At 48.7% G+C, this 18,440-nt stretch overlaps 4 protein-coding genes across 6 annotated transcripts; 2 read left to right on the forward strand and 2 right to left on the reverse strand.

Annotated features, from left to right (window-relative positions):
* Window positions 1–103: 103 nt before the first annotated feature.
* Window positions 104–2,062, reverse strand: LOC120897529 (fumarylacetoacetase). The gene is made up of 4 exons (XM_040302488.1): window positions 1,775–2,062; window positions 1,596–1,679; window positions 771–1,506; window positions 104–605 (listed from the first exon to the last, which is right to left on the reverse strand). Exons 1-4 carry the CDS (start codon window positions 1,853–1,855, stop codon window positions 256–258), a joined length of 1,251 nt encoding a protein of 416 aa, XP_040158422.1. The 5' UTR covers window positions 1,856–2,062; the 3' UTR covers window positions 104–255.
* A 131-nt stretch (window positions 2,063–2,193) lies between these two features.
* LOC120897525 lies at window positions 2,194–7,430 on the reverse strand. Of its 3 annotated transcripts, XR_005738539.1 has the most exons (7): window positions 5,090–7,430; window positions 4,420–4,842; window positions 4,305–4,349; window positions 3,229–4,231; window positions 2,823–3,151; window positions 2,502–2,743; window positions 2,194–2,374 (listed from the first exon to the last, which is right to left on the reverse strand). XR_005738539.1 is itself a non-coding variant. In XM_040302484.1 (6 exons), exons 1-6 carry the CDS (start codon window positions 7,354–7,356, stop codon window positions 2,605–2,607), a joined length of 4,203 nt encoding a protein of 1,400 aa, XP_040158418.1. In that variant the 5' UTR covers window positions 7,357–7,430; the 3' UTR covers window positions 2,381–2,604. The 3 variants fall into 3 exon arrangements, 2 of the variants coding, with proteins under 2 accessions (XP_040158418.1, XP_040158416.1); XM_040302484.1 differs by lacking the exon at window positions 2,194–2,374 and having other exon boundaries at window positions 2,381–2,743; window positions 4,305–4,346; XM_040302482.1 differs by lacking the exon at window positions 2,194–2,374 and having other exon boundaries at window positions 2,381–2,743.
* Window positions 7,431–9,747: 2,317 nt separating this feature from the next.
* LOC120897526 (uncharacterized protein K02A2.6-like) lies at window positions 9,748–12,963 on the forward strand. The gene is made up of 2 exons (XM_040302485.1): window positions 9,748–12,779; window positions 12,859–12,963. Exon 1 carries the CDS (start codon window positions 9,758–9,760, stop codon window positions 12,146–12,148), a length of 2,391 nt encoding a protein of 796 aa, XP_040158419.1. The 5' UTR covers window positions 9,748–9,757; the 3' UTR covers window positions 12,149–12,779; window positions 12,859–12,963.
* An 82-nt stretch (window positions 12,964–13,045) lies between these two features.
* LOC120897527 (N-alpha-acetyltransferase 35, NatC auxiliary subunit) lies at window positions 13,046–16,346 on the forward strand. Its single transcript, XM_040302486.1, has 11 exons — window positions 13,046–13,197; window positions 13,281–13,432; window positions 13,510–13,655; window positions 13,743–13,966; window positions 14,043–14,277; window positions 14,348–14,383; window positions 14,462–14,582; window positions 14,657–14,838; window positions 14,937–15,131; window positions 15,210–15,989; window positions 16,071–16,346. The coding sequence occupies exons 1-11, from the start codon at window positions 13,157–13,159 to the stop codon at window positions 16,212–16,214; spliced, it is 2,256 nt and encodes a 751-aa protein (XP_040158420.1). The 5' UTR covers window positions 13,046–13,156; the 3' UTR covers window positions 16,215–16,346.
* Window positions 16,347–18,440: the final 2,094 nt, after the last annotated feature.

An 18,440-nucleotide genomic window follows, 5' to 3' on the forward strand; every position in this document is an offset into this window, starting at 1 on the left:
ATAAAACTTGCCCCCAACAAGAGACGGTATAACAATAGCAACATCAACAAGAGCATGAAAAAAAAACAAACACACACACACAAACAAAACACCTGGATAAGAATGCATTAATAAAGGCGTATAATATCTATTGGAAATTGTAGCTGTAAAAAACCAACACGACTGCAACTGGTCACTGCCAGCTATTACTCCTCCGCGTGTAATGCGCCTCCGAAAACTGAAGAAACTGGGTGGTTGGGTGGATGAGTGTGTGTGTTACTCGAACGGCGTGGCCGGAAGTACGACACCGGCGCAAGATCCGAACCCGATGCGCAACCCGTCGGCCCCGGTACAGTAGCCGCGGATCAGCACCTCGTCGTGGTCCTGGAGAAATTTGCGCGTCTCCCCACCGGCCAGCGAAACCTGCTTCGTGCCCTTCCAGCTTAGCTCCAGCATCGAGCCGAACGAGTCGGACGCGTCGCCGCTGATCGTGCCCGACGCCATCAGGTCGCCCGGCTTCAAATTACACCCGGTGACGGTGTGATGTGCGATCTGCTGCAGCGCCGTCCAGTACAGGTTGCGGTAGTTGGACCGGCAGACCGTCGTTGCTACGCCGGTTGTCTTCGCTGCGGGTTTGGGTGGAAAGGAAGAATCAAGAACACGCGCACACACACGAGAAACGCATTAAGAAACGTGAAATATTCAAATGCCGATCGAAGAAAACAAAAACAGGTTTCGATTTCGATGCCAAGACCGGTTCCAAGGGGAAGAAATCATTATCTACGACTTACGTTTGATGTCAACCTCCAGCTTGATGTCGAAGTTGAACTGCTGCTCGTGCTGCAGGTACGGGAACGGTGCCGGATCCTGCGGGAAGTTATCCACCCGGAACGGTTCCAGCGCCGCCACCGGTACGACCCACGGCGAGATCGTGGTGCCGAGATTTTTCGCCGTAAACGGGCCGAGCGGTACGTACTCCCACTTCTGGATGTCCCGTGCGCTCCAGTCGTTCATCAGCACGAAGCCGAACACGCGCCGGGCCGCGTCCCGCACCGACACCCGCTCGCCGAGCGCGGTCGGCGGTCCACCGACGAAGAATGCCATCTCCAGCTCGAAGTCAAACAGCCGGCAAGGGCCGAACGCCGGTTCGGCACCCTCGACCGGGAGCGTTTGGCCGTACGGGCGGCGGATCGGGGTGCCCGACACGACGACCGAGCTCGCCCGCCCATGGTACCCGACCGGCAGATGCTTCCAGTTCGGCATCAGTGCGTTCTCCTTGCCGCGGAACATGACGCCCACGTTCGTGGCGTGATGGATCGACGAGTAAAAGTCCGTATAGTCGCCGATCGTGGCCGGCAGGTGCATCTGGGCGTCGGACTGTGCCACCAGCGCTCGCTGCTGCAGGGCGGCGTCCTTGTGCAGCGCTGAACCCTCCAGCAGCAGCTCCTTCGTAGTGCGTCTCACCTCATCCCACGCTTCCCAGCCGAGCGACATGAGATCGTTCAGGACGGTCGACTTTAGCGCACCCTTAGGGGGTGGGCGGTAATGGAACGGTGAGGAAAGAACACTTTAGTTTGTATTATAAAAATAAGGTAAATCGTAACAAATAAGCTTACCTGCACTCGCTCCGGGTAGAAGCTGAGCACCGCGGACAGGTCAAGGATCTGCTCACCGATTGCCACGCCAATACGGGCAGTAGGCTGTGAAAGAGAGCGGACCGCGTTGCCATGAGAGCCCGGGTTGCGTTATGCTTAGCGATATCCCCCCCCCCCCCCCCCACAACCAACCAACTTACGTTGCCGGCGGTGCTGAACACACCGTACGGAAGGTTCTCCAGCGGGAAATCGCTTCCCTGCGGCACAGTAACAAACGACATGGTTCGGCCGGGCGTCGACGGGTTCGTGGATAGCTCCGGTAGCAAAGACGACGGGCACGGAATGCAGACACAAAGCACTGTGACGAGTGTCGCTAACGACGGCAAGCGGGGAAGAGCCAACGTTTCGTATGCTACCTCGCGATAGCGCTCACGGTCGATAACTAATTCCGTTCCGGTGTGGTTCTACGCCCCAAACCAGAACAGAAAGCCTGCCGCGCGTGCGGGTGGAGGGGAGCACGATCGAGCCCATGTTTACGGCGCCGACCGTGCGACCGGTTATGGTGGTGTTTGTGAGATCACTCCACCGCATCGTGGAATGTGTGTGTGTGTGTTTTTTTCTAATACTCATGCTGTTTGTTTGTCGCATGGGAACAACAATGTTTTAGACTGGAACGCAGCGCAACCGGAGATAACGGCGGCTGCTGCGGATGCCTCATTTGCATTCTCGCTCTCTTGTCGTTTCGGAGGCTTGTCCGGACAGGGACAGGGGGAACGATATCTCGATTTCAATTGAAAATACTTTATAAATGATTAATAGTAAAGTAAGATGATACAAATTTAAAAAACAGAAAAAGATAATGATTTTAAAAAGAATAATGCAACACAAATTTCTTTCAAGGTGTAAGTATCCTCAGGAGAAGCTTACTGTTTCGCAGCATTCAAAGCGCCACTAATTGAAAGCTCCTGGTTTTTTTCCCTTTCCAACTTCCAACTGCGCCCGGATACTACCCCGATGCTATGGATCAACCCTACATAGCGGCAGCGTGGTGTTGTTTCGCGTACTCCCACATCAACAAGGCTGCCGTTTCGGGAACGGTTAGCAACCGTTTAGCCCCAATCGGCGGTATGTACACATTCAGGACCGCGTGTGGAAATCTCTCCAGCAGGCTGCAAGGGGAGCGAGAAAAAAAAACATAACTCTCAAGTAGAAAAATAACAAACACCACCAACAGCACATGTTACGTACTTTAGTACAAGCACACACTTTTTGGGCAACTGTAGCTGATGGAGCGGTGTGCTCTGGGGGGTTTCCGTGTGTTTGACGTTCACTAGCGTGTAACCTTTGTCCTGCAAGTCCCACAGATATGAGTACACATTGTGGGCCTTCAGTTCACGCACCGTTTGCCACTGTTCGACGGACGCGCTACGCATCTTGAACTGCTTGCTGTCAAGATCTTGCAGCGAGTTGATGAACAGCTGCTTGATTCCAAAGCGTTTGCCCATTCTGGCAAGGTCCGCCAGATCGGGCACATTGGTAACGTTACTGGCTACCACGTACAATCCTTTGGAAGCTTCCTGCAAAAAAAAAGAATGTAAATATACATGAACACTGCGCAATCAACTTCAGCTCAGCAGCGTTTTGTTTAACCGACCCTCTTTTGCTGCGAATTGTACAACCGATACGGCAGCTCAAGCATCAGATCTTGACGCGGATCCAACCGCTTCAGCGGCACGATCGCATGCTCTGGCGGGACGAAGTAGCCCGTCCAGTCTGTCGGTTGGTAAGGCACACGGTTGGTTTCCACCACTTCCCGCGGCAGTTTCTGCACCCGCATTGCTTTGCCGAGGAATTTTTCGCCGAGTCCATCAAGCAGCTGAACGCATGCCTTCAGCAGCGCCGTCCCTGCGACGTCCTCGGCCGGTACACCGGCCGCCTTCGGTATGTTGTGAAACACGTTCTCGAACGTTAGCAAACAGTTGCTGTCAAGTTGGAATCGAACGTCCCGCAGTATCCGTGTAACGTGCGGCTTAATGTTAGTCTGCTGATGGGATTGTTTGAACATGGTGTACATTTGCTTGAACTGCGGCTTATCCGCACGTGGAAACCGTGCCAGCAGCTTGCTTATAGTGATCTGTGCCCACAAGCCAATGGTGAAGCTTTCGGCCATCGTCCAGGGCATTAACAAATAGATAGACTGATTATTGAGCGTCTTATCGCGACAGCAGCGCAGCCAGAGGATGCCGCAGATCGACTCTATGCCGGCCGGCGTCACCTTCCCGTCCTTGAGCGAGTTGGCGATGGCCAGCGTGCTAATCTCGCTGTCCACCACGATCAGCTCGAGCAGACGCTGTATGCAGGTCGGGTTCGCTTCGTACAGCAGTGCCTTCAGCAGGACGTCCGGTTTACTGCAGCCCGCGATGGACACCGCTATGCACAGCGCTTGCGCCGCCCAAAGCTTCTGCAGAGGGTAGATCTCGAAGCGATGTACGTGATGCATAACCAGTTTAGATTCCGTGAAGTATTGCATTAGGTTTTCTTCCACCCTGGGCACCAGTCTGTTAAAAGCACCGTCTTCGAAATGGTTGAACCGATGGAGAAACAAACTGCACATCACGCGAACCATACGCCCATCCGCTTGGTAGCGTTTTTTCAACCTACAAAACAAGGGCAATGTTGCTTGTCAATGTGTAATTAAAATAAAATAATGTTTTTATTGATGCAACTTACGGTACGTCCAAACCAAACCGTTTTATCACATCCACTTCTTGGCTGCTGAACATGAAACAAGAATACGAATTGAGTAACACTTTCAAGTCGTAGTAGGGAAATTAGCAGTACATACCTAGCATCACGCATTGGTCCCTTACCAAAGATCATGCCCTGTGCTAAAATTTTGATAATTATCCAATCACAATAGTGGAAAAAATCGTCCGGAAAGCCGTCCAGGCATTCCAGCACAATAAGCGGCAGTTCGTTGGTGGTGCTGGTGCCCTGCTCGAAAAACATGGACACGTAGTTTAGAACAAAGTCAGGAATATACACATCGTCATATTCCATGTTCTCCGCACAGAATGGATCGAGCAGCATTTTCACAAATTTTGACATCAGTGTCAGGAAGTGGTCCTCCGATTGGTGGTGGGTTAAAATTTTCTCATAGCAGCGATCGATCATATTCACTCGGTTGAAGTTTCGGTAACATTCTTCTCCTATTTTCATGCAGTCCGCGTAAAGCAGCTCAACCGCCAGCGTTAACACGTCGACGTTACAGGGTTTCCCACGATTTATTGGTCAGTTCCCATGATTTATTGGTGCGTTCCCACGATTTTTTGGTCGTATCCTATAGATTTTTGGTTCGTTCCCATATTTTATTGGTATTTTCCAATTGGATATCAATACAATTGGACCAACAAATTCTGGGAAACGACCAAAAAATCGTGGGAACGCACCAAAAAAATATGGGAACCCACCAAAAATTGATGGGAACCAACCAATAAATCGTGGGAAACCCTGTATCGATCTCAAACAAGATGTGCAGTCCCGACCAATGCTCTTCCGTGTCGTATATCTCAATGAAATTCTGCTCATGCTGGCGATAGTTGAGGTGAATTTCCACAACCATTGCATACACTTGATCGGTCGTTGGCGCTTCCCCCACACCGCGACGATCGAGACTGTTTTTGAGCTCTTGAACGGATACGGACTCGAAGAAAAGAGAAGCCACTATACAACAGTCCTCGTGCCATGCGATCAGATGTGTTAGCTGTATCGTTTCTATCGCCCTTGCATGGTCTGCGTAGTCGAAGCTTTGCAACCGTTCATCTACGAATGCTTGCAATTCCTTCATCAGCCTCATCATACCGCTCAAATTTGGCGGATAATCAAATTTCCTCTTGTCAACTGCTTCCTGCAGAGCGATCAGCTGCTCACGCACAGCGAATGCTTGCTGCGGTATACGTTCGCCTGCTTCCTGCGCCTGTCTGATGCTGTCCACCGCAGATTGAAAGTTTTTGCAAATGCTATCAAATACGCTGTTAACTAATTCGGGCATATGTCCCAACAGCTTGCAACAAACGGAAATATTCGATTCCAGCATATGGCTACTCAACTCAAGGCAAGCGTATAGGCTGTTTTTAGCTCTTTGTACCAGCACCTGCTCGATGAGAAAAGTGTCCGCAGGGCTGACCCTTCCCCAGTGCGGCTCCAGGGCATCATTCGTTAGGCGGTCCAGGAACAAGCTGCCATCCGGACTGCGAAAGTGTTCCTGGGTGATGGCGAACATTGGGGTAAGCTTCTGCATTTCCGCGACTACGGCCAGCAGAACGGCCGCATCGGTCGTCGGTTCGGCAAGCTGATTGACACAATGCACCAGCAGCACAAAGGCCGCGAAGCGCAGGGGCAAGTTTTTAATATCATGGCATACTTTAGCGCAGCTCGTAAGCGATCGTATCGTTGCTGCCGTTTCCTGCCTGCGTTTGCATTTCGATGCCAGCTTGAACGTCCTTTGGTGCACTACGCTGACGATGCAATGGAACGCGACCGGGTTCCATGAGAGTTCCGGTATTGTTTGCAATAGATAATCGTACGCTTCCTGTGTGTCGTAGTACTTGCCCAGCTTGTCAATCACACCTTTCGGCACACTACCACCGTCCGCCAGTGGCGCTCGGTTTAAGCCGTCCAACAGTCGCTTTTCCATCTCCGCCTCCGTGGCGTTGAACTTGCGATACTTCAAAAAATAGTCGTGAACATGCATTACCACCTGGCCGTTGGTGTGGTCCAGGAGCAAACGGAACAGAACAGTTTTCCACTCCCAGGGCAGCAGGACCAACAGCTTTTCGATCTGTTCCATCGGCACTGCTAGTTTGAATTCGTCCAGCCTCTCCAGTACGGCAACAATCGATTGCCACGCATCGCAGCATTTCTCCCACTCTGGCCACCAGGCAAAGTACTGTCCGGTAAAACTCATTTCGCAGTGCATCGCGTAACCGATGGCGTGCCGGAGAATGGCTACGGCTTCCATTCGACACACGGCGTCCCTGCTGACCAACGCCTCGAACACGACCAACCACAGGTGATCTAGCTGCAATGCGCTCAGTATGTCCGCTTTCCTGTCGCCCGTACACCGCAACAACGCTTCTAGCAGCTCACGCAGCAGAAACACTTTCCGTTCAATCGGGTGCGCCGGACTGCGCATCTCGGACAGCCACTGTTCGACCAGATCGGGATTCAGTTCCATCATCGTTTGCAGACATGCCAACGCTTTCGTGCGCATCACCCTCGAGTCCGACTGCAACCGGCGCACCATGTCCGCACCGTTAGCTCGGTTGCAGATGGCAACCAGCTCGGGAAGCTCTTGTGCTAGGATGAGAAACGTTTGCAACACATCATAGTAGACCGGCGTTGCGTGCAGCTCCCGCTCGAACCGATCCACAAACGTTGTCAGCTCCCGGATCACGATCTGCAGATCGGACTCGAGCAGTGCCGTCAGCGCTAGGGCGCTCAAAGTCCAGCGGAGTGAATCGCTATCCCCTTGCAGGCGGTCGTGGTTGCCGTCCACGAGCGACAGGATAGTTTGCAGGTTAACGCCATGCAGCAGCGAGGCGGGTAGTTTTCCCCGCTGCTTCATCAGCAGCGCGTACACCAGGGCTTCGAGCGATGGTTTGTGCAGATTGTGCACATTCTGCAGGAAGATTTGCTCGCTCTGTGCGAGCTGTATCAGCTGCTCGTGCGCTTCCGTATCGGTTGTGCATAAATCTTGCACAAATTTTGATTGGAAGGTCATTTTAGGGTGAGATTCGATGCGACGTAGTTGCTTTGCTTTGAACGACTGTCGGTGCAGCACTTGCCCAATGGGACAGAAGTAGAAAGCTTGGAGCATGTGGTATGGCAAACAAGCATGCCCATCACTAAGCCATGATGACAAACAGGGATGACAAGTCCGGATGGGATGGCGACACGGAATGATAATCCGGTGCGAGGTGCACCATCCCTATTGCACGGCAAACAGGATACGACAGGTTGAGTTGGTACGAGGACATCAAGCGAAGCGGAGCAAAGTAGAATACCACAACTGGCGACGAGGTTAAAACGGTGAACAAAAGAAAGTGATTGAGTGAAATTGTGGAAAGAAAGGAAAAAAACCAAAGGTTAATAATAAATGTAGTAGTTGTGAATGTCCAAAGTGTAACTGTGTCCTAGTTTATGTGTTATGATCATCTGCAGGAGAGCGAATGATCAGAAAGAAAGGGTCGCCGGAGGGCATGCTTAGAAACACACACACATGCAAATGCGTGGATCGCAAGACATGAAATGAAAGCCGGAGTGCACGAGTTAGAAGCATACACATGCAAATGCGTGGATCGCAAGCAAACAATGAATGCCGGAGAAAAAAAACACACTTGAAACTGCGTGGATCGCTAGCTAACAAGGAATGCCGGAGAGCATTTATTAGAAATATGATTTCTTGCCGGAGCGCAAACTACACGAAAAAAAAAAAGAATCTGTCGGAGAACAGAAAAGAAAATGGAGAAAGGGTCAGATGGGTTTAGAAAAAAAAAAAACAAAATGGGTGGACGAACAAAAGAATGAGCACATGTGCTAATAATGTATAATGGTTTCAAGGAATGGACACTTGGAACATTTCTCATTTCCTTTTTAGGTCGATGGATCGGAATTCTATCAGAAGCGAATGGGTTAAGTACAAAAGAAATTTTGACTTCATCATTGCGGCAACCGAAGAGAAGAACAGAACTAAGATACGAAACATTTTCTTGGCAAGGGCGGGACCAGATGTGCAGGAAATCTTTGCCACTATACCAGGCGCGGATGTAAAGGAAGACGCGAGCCAAGGTATTGATCCTTATAATGTGGCTATTCAAAAGTTGGACGAATACTTTTGTCCCAAGCAGCACGAGGTTTTTGAACGGAATCAATTCTGGACACTAAAGCCGGAGCAGGGTGAAACGATTGAACAGTTCACGTTCAGGTGTCAAAGTTTGGCCCAAAAGTGTTGTTTCGGCAAGACTGAAGAGGAAGCTAGAGCGAATAGTGTCATCGATAAAGTAATATTATTCGCGCCAAATGAACTAAAAGAAAAATTGTTACAACATAAAGCGATGAATGTAGAACAAATGATTCAAGTAGTTAGCTCGTACGAATCAGTTAAAAGGCAGGCACGAGAAATACTTGCACCAGGAAAAGTCGAAACAAGGGACTATAATGCAAGCGAACAGGTTAACCGTGTGGTTCCGGCCAAGAGAGAGTGTTTCAGATGCGGGAAAAAGGATCATTTGGCGGCTGATCCAAAATGTCCTGCACGTAATAAGGAGTGCTATAAATGTAAGAAGGTCGGACATTTTGGTTCGCAGTGCCGCACACCTGGATCCACCAAAAGGCAAGGAGGAAATGACAATAATGGGGCGAAACGTTACCGACAGGAAAGAGTTAGGGCTATCGAAAACCGGACTGAAGAAGAAGAAGAAGGAAAATCAAGCACAGAAAATTTCATCTACAACATCAGCGATGGGGGAGAGATGCTGTGGATTAAAGTGGGAGGTGTGATGCTGCATGTTTTAGTTGATTCGGGATGCAACAAAAACATAATAAGCGAGAAAGCATGGGAATATCTCAGAAGAAATGTTATAGAAAGAGGGGTAAATCTAACAGAGTGCAAGGAGATATTTTTACCATATGGAGAAAAGGCTAAGCCGTTAACGGTATTAGGCAAATTTGAGGCGTCGGTTGAAATTGAGGATGAGGGGAGACGGATATGCAAGCCAGCTTCATTTTATGTTATAAAAGGAAGCCAACAGTCGCTACTAGGTCGAATTACGGCTAAGGAGTTAGGAGTGTTATTTATAGGGTTGCCGAGCACACACGGGGTTAAGGCTATAGAGCATAGTGAACGGAACGTTTTCCCGAAGATAAAAGGGCTAAAGGTAAAAATACCTATTGACTGCGATGTACAACCCGTATGCCAACATCCGCGACGCCCACCAATAGCACTGTTAGATAAGATAGAGGAGAAGATTAAGTATCTGCTTGAAAAAGATATTATAGAACCGGTGGAGGGAGGCTGTGAATGGGTTTCACCACTAGTACCGATCGTAAAAGATAACGGAGATCTAAGACTATGTGTTGACATGCGTAGAGCAAACGCAGCGATTGTAAGAGAAAGGCATTTTATGCCTACAATAGAAGATTTTTTGCCTAGATTTACATCGGCTAAAATCTTTAGTAGATTAGACATAAAGGATGCATTTCACCAGGTGGAACTGGATGAGAAATGTAGGTACATAACAACATTCATAACCCATATGGGCCTATTCAGGTACAAACGACTCATGTTTGGTATTGTGATAGCACCGGAGGTTTTTCAGAAAATTATGGAGCAGGTGTTAGCAAAATGCAGTTCAAATGCAGTCAATTACATTGACGATATTTTGGTTTTCGGAAAATCTGAGAGGGAACATGATGAGGCCCTACGAGCGGTTCTGGACGAGATACGGAAACAGGGCATATTATTAAATCAGGAAAAATGCGTATTTAAAGTACCGGTGATCGAATTTCTAGGGCATAGAATTTCGAGTCACGGCATCGAACCCACAGAAGGAAAAATTGAGGCGTTGCGAAAATTTCGGGCACCTTCTTCCGCAGAAGAAGTTCGAAGTTTTTTAGGCCTAATAACATATTTAGGAAGATTTCTGCCAAACCTGGCAACAATAACGGCACCACTACGCGAGTTAACACATAAAGGAATCAAGTTCGAATGGGGGAATAGTCAAAAAGGAGCATTCGAGAAATTGAAAACAATGGTGGCGGACGTAAAACTCTTACATTTTTTTGATAATTCCATGAGAACAAGAGTTATCGCTGACGCTTCGCCGGTTGCATTAGGTGCAGTACTAGTTCAATTCGAGGGCTCACAAGACGATCTACCTAGACCAATAGCGTATGCTAGTAAGAGTTTGACAGATACTGAACAGCGTTACTGCCAGACAGAGAAAGAAGCTTTGGCATTGGTTTGGGCGGTAGAGAGGTTTGCTCCGTACTTGCTAGGACGTATCTTTGAATTGGAAACGGACCATAAACCGTTAGAAGTCATTTTTAAGCCCTCATCACGTCCATGTGCCCGTATTGAAAGATGGCTGTTGAGATTGCAGTCTTTCAATTACGTGGTAAAATACAGGAAAGGCTCAAATAATATAGCGGATCCATTATCGCGATTGGTGGATAATAAAGAGGGAATTCCATTCGAGCAGGAAAATAAACATATGATATGGGCCATAATGGAATCGGCAGCCATAGACGTACAGGAGTTAGAAGACGCTGCCAAGATAGATGAAGAATTATTGAAGGTTAGAGATAGCCTCCAATCTGGTAGCTGGAACGAGGTAGAAACCAAACCATATGCCCCTTTCAAAGAAGAGCTAGGTATGGCGGGGGATATGATTATTAGGGGTAACAAACTAGTTGTACCGAAAGCGCTACGGCCAAGGATGTTAGAGCTAGCCCACGAGGGACACCCGGGGGAGTCCGTCATGAAACGCCGATTAAGGAATAGAGTTTGGTGGCCCGGAATGGATCGAGAGGTTGCAAAACACGTTGTTGGATGCGAGGGATGTCGTCTGGTAGAAAACCCGGGAAACCCAGAACCAATGACACGACGCTCGTTACCCTTAAGACCGTGGGTCGACGTTGCACTTGATTTCCTAGGGCCATTACCGTGTGGTTCATATTTATTGGTACTCGTAGATTATTTTAGTAGGTACAAAGAAGTGGAAATAATGACCAGAATAACAGCCAAAGATACGGTAGGGAAGTTGGCAAAAATATTTACGCGACTAGGGTTCCCGAGAACTATAACATTAGATAACGCGAAACAACTGGTCGGAACGGAATTTGAATCGTACAGCCGGGAGCATGGCATACATCTAAATCATTCCACCCCGTACTGGCCTCAAGAAAACGGTCTAGTTGAACGCCAAAATCGATCGTTGTTAAAAAGACTAAAGATAAGTGCAGGTTTAGGAAGGGATTGGAAAAAGGACTTAGAAGAATATCTTATGATGTACTACACAACACCGCACTCCACAACAGGGAAAACACCTACCGAGCTATTATACGGAAAAACCATTCGTTCAAAAATACCGGCATTGGAAGATATAGAGACCGCCGTAATAAGAGAGGAAATAAGGGATCAAGACCAAACGCGGAAATGGAAAGGAAAAACAAACGAAGATGAAAGGAGACGAGCACGCAAATCGTCCATCTCAGAAGGAGATATAGTGCTAGCGCAAAATATGCTCCCGGGTAACAAACTGCAAACAAACTTCAACCCAAAGGAGTTTGTGGTGATAGGAAAAGATGGATCAAGGGTAACGATTGAGGACCAAGAAACGAGCAGATGCTATAAGAGAAATGTAGCCCACTTAAAGAAAATTGAGAAATTGGTTGATAAGGAATCGGGAATACAGGAAGCGCAAACATCGGGGGAAACATTGAGTAAGGACATAACGCATTGTCAGAGAAAGAGAAATCCACCAGCTAGGTTGACAGATTATGTAAGAGAATAGGAATTTATTTAGAAATTAAATTGCACTCATAGGTAATGGTATATGGGAATCCAATGGGAATAAAAACAAACAAAAAAAGGAGTGATGTGGTATGGCAAACAAGCATGCCCATCACTAAGCCATGATGACAAACAGGGATGACAAGTCCGGATGGGATGGCGACACGGAATGATAATCCGGTGCGAGGTGCACCATCCCTATTGCACGGCAAACAGGATACGACAGGTTGAGTTGGTACGAGGACATCAAGCGAAGCGGAGCAAAGTAGAATACCACAGAGCAAAATAATCGTTTTTCTCCCTCTATCCTCTATACCGCGCTTGCTTGCACTCACGCGTGAGCGCTCGAGTATATTCTCTCAGAACTGAGTATTCGCAGTTCAACCCGTGCAGTGAGAATGTATGTGTTTATGTGCATCGAAATTTCAAAACTCCGTTGGAGCCAAAGCCTCTATAAACTATTCAAACAACAACAACGGGAAGTAGAAGCTAGTTCACGAGCTACTCTTTTCGCTACTGTTCAGCGTTTTGAATCACTTGGGTGCCGGTTCGTTCGTGGAAATGGAGCTCGTGAAAACCGGTTGTGAGAATGCGAAAGTGAGAATGGGAGGTTGGCGTTTGACAGCTAGGCGGTAAACATTAGGCCCTGCGCACACTGGTAGATGGCGAAAACAAGAATTATTATTATTTTTTAATATTTTTTGTATAAAGGAAGCTTGACCACACGAAAATATTGAGAAAATGAAGGGCAGTTTAACATCAAGTGAAGATATATTCTGATAAAGATCGAAGTTGACCCCAAGCATTTTTGCGAACAAAATAATCGCACGCAATATATGTCCTTCGAACAGCTACAGTGTGCAATGGCGTGTTTGTGTGTGGGGGGGAGTAAAAACTATTTTGACAGCTCGTCTTCCAGACACCCTGCTGGTCCCGTTTTATTTATTTAGATATTTCGTGCAATTTGCGACCAAAATAAGGACTTTTTGTTCGGTTTTTCACGGGGAAAATGTGCGACCAATCATCGGAAGCAGAAGTACTGCCCCAAGGGTAAGGCCACCCGGAGCTGTAGCGTTGGTTTCGGGAAACGATTGTCCGCAAGTAAACAACGTCTCCGCTTCGCTTTCCAACAGGCACCAGAATGAAGAAAGCGAAAACCCATCCCACCCACCGTCCAACGTTGAGGCAGAAGCTGCTGCTGCTGCTGTTGCTACGGTAGGCCAAATGGAACCGTGCGCGGATGATTGGAATGAAATTACCGCACAGTTTTTCGACTGTGTGAAGGGTAAGAGCGGGAAGGGACGGCCGCGCCGAATGGTCGCAAACATTAATCCCCGGTGTGCGTCTTGTTGCCCTCGGCAGATCTCAAGCTCGGCGAGCTGGTGCACGACTCCACGTTCGGGCTGTTGGAAGCTATGTCCGCGATCGAAATGATGGACCCAAAAATGGACGCCGGTATGAGCTGCAACCGGGAGGCAACACCGCTAACCTTCGATACAGCGGTGGAGGTATGATAACGTGGTAGAGCAATCGCTACCACCCGGTGGCCAATGGTGCTCTACTGCCAGCTTATTTGCTTACCATTTTTCCCCCAGACTGGACAGATCAAGCTGAACAATCTGCTGGCGAAGGAATCGATCGGCATCATCGATGCGGTGTACTCGTGTACCGTCTCGTGGCTGGAGGGACACTCGATGGCCCAGACCGTGCTGACCTGTCTGTATCTGCATAAACCGAACCGAATCGAATGCAAAACCATGCGCTCGTTTTCGATCGCCATACAGAAGATCATCAACCTGATACGAAACTTTATCATCAGGTACCCACATGTGCAATATTAGAAAAAGGTTGTTGTGTGTATCATGCTTCACTCCTCCTCCACCCCTTCCCTATAGAGCCAACGTGTACGAGGAGGAAGATTTCCAGCACAGCTCGTTCGATTACAACCTGAGCGAGGAGGTGACGGAAACGAAGGCGATGAACATGCTGAAGGCGGCCGAGGAGGAGCTGATCAAAAAAACCAAAGACACGGAGGATGAGCGGGAAAGGGAGGAGCTGCAGGCACTGTTGGCACGCGTTCGGTTCACGCGGCTGCTTCTGCACAGCTTGGTGGGAATGTACCCGCTGAAGGTAATTGTGTGCAGGAAGGAAGTGATGGCAGAACTGGTCACTAATCCGTTAATCGTCCTCCGTTTTACAGCAAGGCAATTGGCGGTATGGGCAGGAAGTTGCAGCGGTAGGCCATGGAAAAGCGTATAAGCGTACCATTTGCAACGAAAGAGCTAATGAGTTTTCCCCCCTTTTTTTTGTACAGCAAACGGCCGTACCGTTGAAAACCGAAATGATCGACATCGTAAAGTCACTGAACGGGGCGTTGGAGCTGGCACAGGCCATAGAAAAGACGATTGAGCTGGGCACACAGCCCGTGGAGGGATGTAAGTGTCCTGCGGTTTCGTTTACGAGGTGCACGTAATCAAACCATTGCCTACTTCAATCTTTCCCTTCCCAGCGGATGCACCGAACCCGATGGGCTTTTCCATGATGGTAAACCAGCGGTTGCTACCGCCGACGTTTCCACGCAGCACCAAAATCAAGGACCGCCAACTGAGCATCCAATATCTGACAGAGCTAATCCAGCGCATCAAGCATGCGTGCAAAATTGCCAACTGCACCAGCTACCATGCAGCGTTGGTGAGTAGTGTGGCTGACTCGGTCGTTGCGTGTTAAGGTGTTCCACTCGATCGCTGGAAGTTAAGTTTTTCCTTCTTTGCCGTTTTTCAATTTTCAAGAACTTTCTGATGGACTTTAACAAGAAGTTTACGCCCTGCCTGCTGTCTCGAAGTATACCGCAAACGCTGTACCTTCCCGCCGGCCGGTTGGTGTTTGGCGTGAAACCACTCATCGAGGTACTGAAGGAATCCGTACGGGCTTTCATCGCCCCACCAGCCCTCCGTCCGGACAATCCGCTGTACAACAATCCTTTCGTAAGTGAGCACATTTGCAGTGCAATGATGATTAAATTGGTTTATCACATGCTTTGTGCACACTCCTGTTTGCTGTAGGCGATAAACTGCATCAACTCGTTCTTCGAGTACCACGAGCAAACGTTCTACTCGCTGTTCGCGATCTGTGGCTACAATCGGGCCCGCCAGCGAGACCATCTTGGACTGCTGCTGCTCAACTTTGCCCACCTGCAGGACGGTGCGGAGCGGGTCGACGTGTACCTGCACTCGCTCACCCCGCGCAGTGAAAATTCCCGCCACCTGGCGTGCTTCGGCACCTGGGTGTTTTATCACTGTTTGCGCGCCATGTCGTTCTATCTGCTCGCCGGCCTAGAGCTGGAGCTGTACAGTGTGCACGAGTATCTGTACATCTTCTGGTATCTGTACCAGTACCTGTTCAGCTGGATCGTGTCCGCACTGACGCGGGCGGAAACGTTCCTCGCGGAGCAGGAGTACGCGGCCGATCCGAAAGCGGCCAAGGCGAGCCAGAAAAAGCCGAAATCGAAAAAGCGCAAAACAAAAACGGACGTAAAGGAGATACTGTTTAACGAAGCGATGGAGATGCTGTGCGGCGGCTACTACAAAGCGCTGGTCGGGTTTTACAAGGAGGATCGCATCCCGGAACCGCTGCCACTGTTCGACAACGAGCAGGTACGGTTCGAGCATCGGTTCGCACCGTTCGCGAACCTTTCGACGCCGCCCCCGATGCCGTACAGCGAGTTTCGGCAGATGAAGTTCATCATGATACAGTCGCCGGCGACGGAGCTGTACGCGGCGGCCGCGAAACACTTCCACGAGGCGCGCATGCTGCTCGAAACGTTCCCGAACCCGGACGAGGAGGTAGGGAGGAAAACGTCCTTCTTTCCTGATGCGTGCTTCTCGTCATTGTGCTAATGCCGTTTCTTTTCGCATTCATTTCAGTGGCACGATATCGTGAAGGTAGCCAAAACGAACTACGTGATGATGAACCTGCTGGCCAGTGGGCACAGCCGGCAGTCGAAGCAGCCGCCGGAGTTTGACTTTTCCTGCCATCGATACTTTCCGATCATCAAGCAGAGGAAGTAAAGTCAGTTTTTGTGCTCATGTGCTATTATTTATTTCAATAGAAAGCTTCCACCGGAACACATTTTACCACTGTAGAGAGTAAACAAAGAGCAATGAATGGTTTGTGTATGACTTTGAGCGGAAAAATAGTAATCAATTTGTATTTTCTGGAGTTATTCCATCCGAACATTATAACAAATGACAAAATGAATTTGTTTTGAATATTTTGCAAAATTTGAATGGCACAGAAATAACGGCTCATACAAATATTTACCATTTTTATCAGTCGCCCACTGTGCTACGGCCCGTTTGTACTAAAAATTCGCAGGCGGTATTGGCAGAGTGGACAGAGTGATAAATTTTATATTTTTATCGCAATATTGGAAAAAAGCCTGTGATATTCTGCAGTAATAATAAAACTTCGTTAGTTATAGGGTGCAAGTCTTTGAATCAATCGTTTATCCGGCTTTGAATCAATTACATTATCCGGCGCTACAACCGCTTTGCGGTCTTGGCCTGCCTCAGGAGTGTCCGAAACCGCTCACGGTCTCGCGCCTTCGTCTGCCAGTCCGTTATCCCGGCCTTAATGGCGGACGCCTCCACGCCATCTTGCCACCTCAATTTGGGCCTACCACGCCTCCTCTGTCCTTGTGGACGGCCTAAAAAGACTTTACGGGCTGGGTCGTCCGTTTCCATGCGTACAACATGGCCAGCCCACCGGAGCCTGGCGAGCTTAATACGCTGTACGACAGTGAGGTCGCCGTACATCTCGTATAGCTCGTCATTATAGCGGCTCCTCCATTGTCCTTCCACACATACGGGGCCAAGTATCCTTCTGAGCATCTTCCTCTCGAACGCGGCTAAGAGGGCTTCGTCAGATTTGGACAGTGTCCATGTCTCAGAGGCGTATGTGAGTACTCCCAAGTGCCACAAATCCACTAAACGACCACTAAACGGCTTCTAAACGACTCAAGTTCTCTACCTAAACGGAATATAGAAAGACTTCGTTTAGCAGACGGCAAACGACTCATGCATTCTAAAAATAGCAAAAAAGCTGGTGGCGCTCTCTGTTGGTGGGATACCCCAACCAGTTGAGCTTCATCGCTTGGAGGAGAGCTTTCTCATTTCCTCTGTACTGTTGTATGGTTTCGCATTGAAGCTACGCATCGCTAGAACTAGAACGGCGATACGATTGTTTAAATACTAAACTACAACCGAAACCACCAGTACTGAAACAAGTGAGATTTGAGTAATGGTCGTTGGTGTTGATATCCACGTATCTGACCACACGACCATTCATATAGATTTTTGCTCAGAAAGTTAGAAGGCTATATAGGTCATGATAAGATGAAACTTGTCGAAACACATTGCAAGAAAAGGATAGCAATATAATGATGAGTTGTAATACGCCATCTATTGATTAAACCAATGAAGCTGTGGAGCTTTCATTTTTTTTCTATGGATGTTCAATTTTCCAGTCGTTTAAGCTTAATCTGTGGCGCTTGGGCTGGTACTATATAGGTACTATATAGTCCCAGCTTCGTCCGTCGCGACAGGTTCTTTGAGGTGAACTGCTTTTTCAGGCTGTAGAATGACCGGTTGGCAGCCAGCATCCTTGCGCGCAACTCAACTTCCATACTGTTGTCGTTGCTGACCTTTGACCCAAGATAGGTGAATTCTGGGACGACTTCAAAAGTGTGTTCACCTATCTGTACATCACGCCTACGTAGATTTGGATTATTTATTGGTAGGTCCGCTGATGTTGCCACCATCAGTTTGGTCTTTGCCTCGTTTATCTGCAATCCGAGGTTCTCTGCCGCCTGCTCAATCCCTTGGTAGGCTTCTGCTACATAGGAGAGCCGCAGACCAATGATGTCTATATCATCAGCGTATGCCAGGATCTGGGTTGACTTATAGAAGATGGTTCCCGTAGTCTCCACCCTCGAGTCGCGGATGGCCCTCTCTAGCGCCAAGTTGAATAGGAGACAGGCAAGCCCGTCCCCCTGGCGCAGACCCTTGGTGGTAGCAAAAGGTCCTGAGAGTTTTCCATCCACCCTCACCTGGCATGTGACGTTGGTCATAGTCATTCTAACTAGCCTTATCAGTTTGGCCGGGATTCCAAATGAGCTCATAGCGTCGTACAGTTTTACCCTGGCTATGCTATCGTATGCGGCTTTGAAGTCTATGAAGAGATGGTATGTGTCGTTTTTGTATTCAGCCATCTCAATAGGCTTAAGAAAAATCGCT

This window comes from Anopheles arabiensis, chromosome 2, assembly GCF_016920715.1.
Source record: "Anopheles arabiensis isolate DONGOLA chromosome 2, AaraD3, whole genome shotgun sequence".
Lineage (NCBI taxonomy): Eukaryota > Metazoa > Arthropoda > Insecta > Diptera > Culicidae > Anopheles > Anopheles arabiensis.